At 62.6% G+C, this 5,637-nt stretch overlaps 1 protein-coding gene across 1 annotated transcript; it reads left to right on the top strand.

The window, feature by feature from the left end:
* Window positions 1–2,892: 2,892 nt before the first annotated feature.
* LOC117800626 (inactive serine/threonine-protein kinase PLK5-like) lies at window positions 2,893–5,585 on the top strand (the record flags this gene model as incomplete). Its single annotated transcript, XM_034653181.1, has 3 exons — window positions 2,893–4,588; window positions 5,221–5,334; window positions 5,469–5,585. Coding segments are annotated over exons 1-3 (339 nt in total), but the record flags the coding sequence as incomplete, so codon positions are not given.
* Between the last annotated feature and the right edge of the window lie 52 nt (window positions 5,586–5,637).

The following is a 5,637-nucleotide window of genomic DNA, read 5'->3' as shown; positions in this document are numbered from 1 at the left end:
GGCTGGTGGGGGCGGGGGGGCTTGGAGGCGGAGGGGCGGGAGCTGGGAAGGCTCTTTGAACACGGCGGTCATCTCAGGCACACGGTGAGGCAGAAACTCAGGAAAGTTGTGCACGACATGGTGCCGTTTACAGAGAGGGAGAGGGTGGGTGTTGTATAAATTCGGGTGGGACGTGGAAAGGGACAGCCCTCGTGTTGCCCACGATGATCCTGGGGCAAGGTTGTGGGTGACCGAGTGACTGCCTTATAGGTTCTATGTGAATTTCTTGTAATGGCCTTCTAATTCTCATTTTTTAAAGAAAATTTTTATTTTGGAATAATTTTAGATTTACAGAAAGTTGCAAAGATGTTAGAGAGTTTCTGTCTATCCTTTGTCATCAGCGGTATAATCTGTTCCCCCCAAGACGTCCAGATCCTCGTCCTGGGACCTGGGACATGTCGCCTCATGCGGCAGAGGGGACGCTGTCAAGGCCCCGAGGTGGGGGTGACCCTGGGCTCCCAGGGGGCCCGGCGTCCTCACCAGGTCCTCAGGAGAGGGAGGCAGAGGGCGGGAGGCCCAGAGACGGGCAGACCCCGCGCTGCCGGCAGTGAGGATGGAGGGGGCGCCGTGGGCCAGGAAGAGGCAGGAGCCGGGTCTCCCTGGGGCCCCGGGGGGACCAGCCCTGCCCGCGCCTGGGTTTTAGGACTTCTGACTTCACAATGTGAGGTTGATAAATGGGTGATTTTCTCAAGCTACCAAATTTGTGGTGGCTTGTTACAATAGCCCTAGGAAACAAATACTTTCTGTCACAACTCAGGAACTGATATTGGCATATCGCTATTATTAATAATATTAGCAATTACTATTACCATTGACCAAATTCCCAATTTTATATGGATTTCACCGTGTGTGTGTTTTTAGCTAATTTCCTTTTTCTGTTCCAGGATCTCACCCAGGATCTCCCGTGACATTGAGCTACTTTTCTCATAACTGGTAAAAAGACCCAAGCAGCTGAAATACAGATTATTCGTGTGGAAATCTGGCTGGGTCTGACACTCACGCAGCGCTGCACACAGCAGAATCCGCTGATGTCCCTGGGGAGAGGTCGAGGCAGCACCCAGCTGGAGAGAGGACACCAGGAAAGGCACCCTCCCCCCGGAAGGGCAGCAACCAATCCGGACCCTGGGGATTTCCCCTCTGCAGGCAGGTTGTGGGGTGTCTGGGGAGGGTATGAACTTGCGTGAGGCCACCCAGCAGGCCAGTACCTATAGGGTACATAGCAGGGACAAACACAGACCTGTGCCCGGTCTGGTGGGATGGAAACCAGCAGACCTGCAAGGAAATGACATAATTTCAGGTTGTGAGGGACCACAGGGGGAATCGCGGGGTGGAGGTGGCCTCCCGGACAAGGGTGGCCCTTGCCTGGGTCCTCGAAGATGAGAAGGGGCCGCTGGGAGGAGACTCAGGGATGGGGAGCAACATAAGCAGAGAGAGGGGCATATGCAAAGGCCCTGAGGTTGGGATGAGCTTGGTATGGGATCTTGGGCCAGCAAAGAGGCCAGGATGGCTGGACTGGGGTGAGTGAGCGGGTGGGTGGAAGGGCCACAGGGGTGAATCAGTGGGCCTTTGTTTGAATGTGATTTGGTCCTGGAGGTCTTCTTGCTTCTTGCTCACAAGAAGGGATTGAACTTCCTGCTCTCGGGTCCCAGAGCATGCCCTGAGACCACCTCCCAACCACCCTGCTCTTTCTGTGAGCCTCCAAGGGCCCAAACACTCTGTCCCCTGACCTAGCCAGGTGGTTGATGCTCCCTTCATCTTCCTCTTGGGTAGCCAGTCCTGAGGAATGTTGTACCCAGGTCCTTGGGGACCCACAAGGGTTACCAGGGCCCACCTTGCCCCATGCCCCATCCTCCCCAGCCCCTCATTCCTGCTCTGCACCAAACCCTTGCTTCAGGCTCTGCTTTTGGCAGAGCCCAGGTGGAGCTATGGGAGGAGAGACAAGCCTCCCACGTCAGTGTCCTGCTGGCATGCAGCATGTCATCCGGAGGGAGCGAAGACAGGGGACAGGGGCCTCAGACCCAAGCTGCAGGCCCTGGGAGAATGAAGAGGAGCCGAAAAGGATAACTGAAGAAATGTGGAAGAAGGGTGGGGAAAAGCCTACGGAGCGGTGTCTGGAAGGACAGGAGAGGACAGCGCTTCTAGAAGGAGCCAGCGAGGCGCATGAGGCTGGGAGAAGCAAGTACAAAGTTTGGTCCTGGGTGGGGGGAGCCAAATCTAGCCTCCCCCACAACACTGGGCCAGTCTGGGGGCAGCGTGCTACCGCAGTCATGGGGCTTGCAGAGTGTGGTGGCTGCCCGGCTCCCGGTGTCCCCAGGGAGCTGCCAGGTGGGGTGACAGCTCACGAGGAGTCTATGGCGCTTCTGAGGTCAGGAAGCCGGAGAGGGACCCAGAGCCTCCCGTTCCCGCTCCGGCACCTTCCCCAAGGGGCAGACTGTGCCGTCCACGTGCCCATGGGCTAACCCCGTGCACAGTCCCTCGGGCCTCCCCAGGGAGGCCCCCCGAGTCTCGCCGCCGGGGGCTGTCTCAGCAGCCGCCCCTCCACCTGCAGCCGAGCAAAGCTTCCGGCATTTCTCCCGGAAATGTGCTGAGTCTGGGGAGTTATCTCAGGTCAGTGAAAGAGCAGACGCGAGGGAAAGCGAGCCTGTGGCCGGGAGTGCGGGGCTCCGGGCAGGGCGGGCTGTGAGGTTCCTGGCCAGGATCTTCCAGACGTTCGGTGGGCTCAGCCCCCTGCCCCTGCCAGAGCTCCCAGGGCCCTGGGCAGAAGCCCAGGGGGATGGTGTGGGGGCGCGGACAGCGGCCCTGGACTCCAGACGGGACTTGGCCACTTGCAGTCCAGTGGTCCTGGGCTTGCATATGCCTTCCTGAGTCTCGGTTTTCTCATCTGTAAAATGGGGCTAAGAACAGCACCCACCCAGGGAGAAGCTGCTGCTCGGAAGGCTCCTGGCTACACGCGTTGGCCTCTGGGGGCGCCCAGACCCACGGCGGTGGTTCAGCTGGCGGATCTGGCAGTCATTCCTGGGGGCCCGTGGGTCTGCCTTGGGCGCGCAGGCCCATGCAGGCTCCACATGCGGCTGACTGGGTGCTTAACGGATGCCCGAGTTAACACACGGAGGAAGGGGTGCGCCTGGGAGCCAGCAGATCCCGGGTGACGGTGACATGTTGGCCCAGGCTCCTGGCCCCCCAGCCACCCACCTCCTGTCAGGCTGCCCTTGGTTCCCGTTAGCAGGAACTTGGGCTCCCCGGCTGCAGCGAGCTGGCCCCCAATGGCGGCCCGGAGTCCCTGGCTCTGGTGTTGAGGCCGGTCCCCCACAAAGGTACCGAGTCTTGCTCTGGGCCCTGCACGGGGGCCCCCTGAGAGGCCCCCGTGCCCAGAGTGCCCCTGCTTGACACACCAGCTGGACATGTGACAACTCAGAAGGTGTCTCCCGTCCCTGGAAGCATGACCGGCCAGATTCTGAAATCTGGTCTCTGGAAAATTCCAAGGCCTGATTCCAGCCCCAGGGAGCCCTGCTAATCCCTCCCCATTCCTTGTGTTATGTAATATTTGGGGATTAATACTGTAGCATCCAGAGGCAGCTGTCTGGATTCGAATCCAGCCCTGACCCTTCCCAGCGGCAGGCACCACCGCCTCCCCTGGCTTCAGTGTGCTCACCTGTGAAATGGGGACAAGGCCAGTGCCTGTGTCCCAGGACTGATGTAGGGAACATGAGAGAGCACAAGGAAGGAGCCTGGAGCTGAGTCTGAGGTATGGCTCCAGGAGGGTCCAAGAGTGCCCACCAGTCCTTTCCTTGGCTGCCCAGGGCGGGAGTCACACGCCCGCCTCTGCCCTTCGGTCCCCAGATTCTGGTCCTTCTCGCGGCCTGATGTCCTGCATATATGATACCCCCAACCCCCAGCTGTGCCCCTCCTGGGTCCCTGCACCAGGCCTCACTCCCTTCCCAAGCAGCCCCAGCCCTAGGGATACCGGTCTTCTTTCTCTGCCCTCTGGATCGGGCCATGGCTCCCCGGTGCCACGAGAGCCCTGTCAGGCCCCCCACTCCCGCTCGCTTCTCCCTCAGAGGCCTCTGAGAGAGGGAGACAATCTCTCTGACCTCAGTTTCCCACTCAGAGAAATGGGCAGGTTGACACGTCACAGCTGGACGGGAGGTGCAGGACTGGAAGAGCAAGCCGGCCGAGCGCATCGGGTGGGCGCGGGGCTGGCGCTGGGCGCGAGCTCCGCTGTCACTGAAGCTCCTGTCAGCCCGGTGTCCCCGCTCGCCCACGCCCGTCGCCCTCCCTCCCGGCACGCCTGCCCCCTCCAGCGCCTGGCCACGCCCCCAGTGTCGGGCTCCGCCCCGCCCCCTCAGCCAATAAGACGCGCCCCAGCGGCGCGCGGCCCCCCGAGCCACTGCGCGGTGGTCCTGCGGAGGTTGCTCCAGGCGCCCGCCAGGCCCCCTGCGGGATGGAACACGCGCCGCGCCGGCGGCGCAGTTGCCGCCCGCCGGTTTCCGCCTTCCTGCGCGACCCGAGCTCCGGGCGCGTCTACAGGCGCGGGAAGCTGATCGGCAAGGTGCGGACCCCGGCTCCGCGAGTCCGCGAGAGGGTCTCGGGCCGCGCGGGGCTCCCGGCGGGGCGGGGAGGGGTGTGCGCGCGCAGTCTCGAGCGCGGGCGAGCAGGTTCCCCCCCCAGGCTTGACTTCTGCGTGCGCCGCGTGTCGGCGCGAGTTTGCGGCCTGGGGTCGGCTGGCTGGGTTGGCGCCCGGGGCTGTGCTGTACGGGTCGCACGGTGCGGCGGCGGAAGCCGGTCTTTGGCGCCTTGTGTTGTGGCCCTGGGTTGTGCGTCCAGGGGTGTGGACGTGCACTCGCGTGTTACAGGTATCCAGCTTTTTGTAGAAACTCTGTGGTGCTGTCTTCAGGTCCGCATCTCTGCGCTTTCCGTGTCTGGGTGTGGATCGTGTCGTGTGTCCACGTACTGTGTTGTGGTCCGGTTGCTGGACGTATCCAGAGATGGATACGTCTGTGTTCGTGTCCCTGCGTTTTCCTCTATGCTCGTGTGGTTGCGTGTGCGGGTGTAAGGGTGAGAGCTGTGTGTCCATGCATCTCCTGCGTCTGTGTGCGTCTGTGTATACGAAGAGGCTTGGCTACCTGTCTGCACACCTGTGGCCACGGGGCCGCTGAGCGCGTGCGTCCCCCTCCACCGCAGGGTGCCTTCAGCCGCTGCTACAAGCTGGTGGACATGTCCACCGGTGCCGTGCTCGCCCTCAAGGTGGTGCCTCGTGCTGGGGGCGGGGCCGGGCGACTCCGCCCCCGCAGTAAGGTAGGCCCAGACCTTCCGTGCCCCGGGGGGGCCCCACACTTCGCAGGGGGTCCCCAGAGAGGTCCCTGCCCTGGGGGGGTGGGGTTATGCCCCTGAGTACCAGGGGGCGTGGACACGTGGGGCCACGCCTGCAGGTGGAACGGGAGAGCGCCCTGCACAGCCGCCTGGAACACCGCAACATCGTAGCCCTCCACGGACACTTTGCTGACCGGGAGCACGTGTACATGGTGCTGGAGTACTGCAGCCGCCAGGTGCCCCGGGGAATGGGTGGAGAGGGCCCCCCCCCCCCCCCCCCCCCCCCCG

Source organism: Ailuropoda melanoleuca, unplaced genomic scaffold (genome assembly GCF_002007445.2).
Source record: "Ailuropoda melanoleuca isolate Jingjing unplaced genomic scaffold, ASM200744v2 unplaced-scaffold73438, whole genome shotgun sequence".
NCBI classification, from domain to species: Eukaryota; Metazoa; Chordata; class Mammalia; order Carnivora; family Ursidae; genus Ailuropoda; species Ailuropoda melanoleuca.
This window is presented reverse-complemented; position numbering and strand designations above follow the sequence as displayed.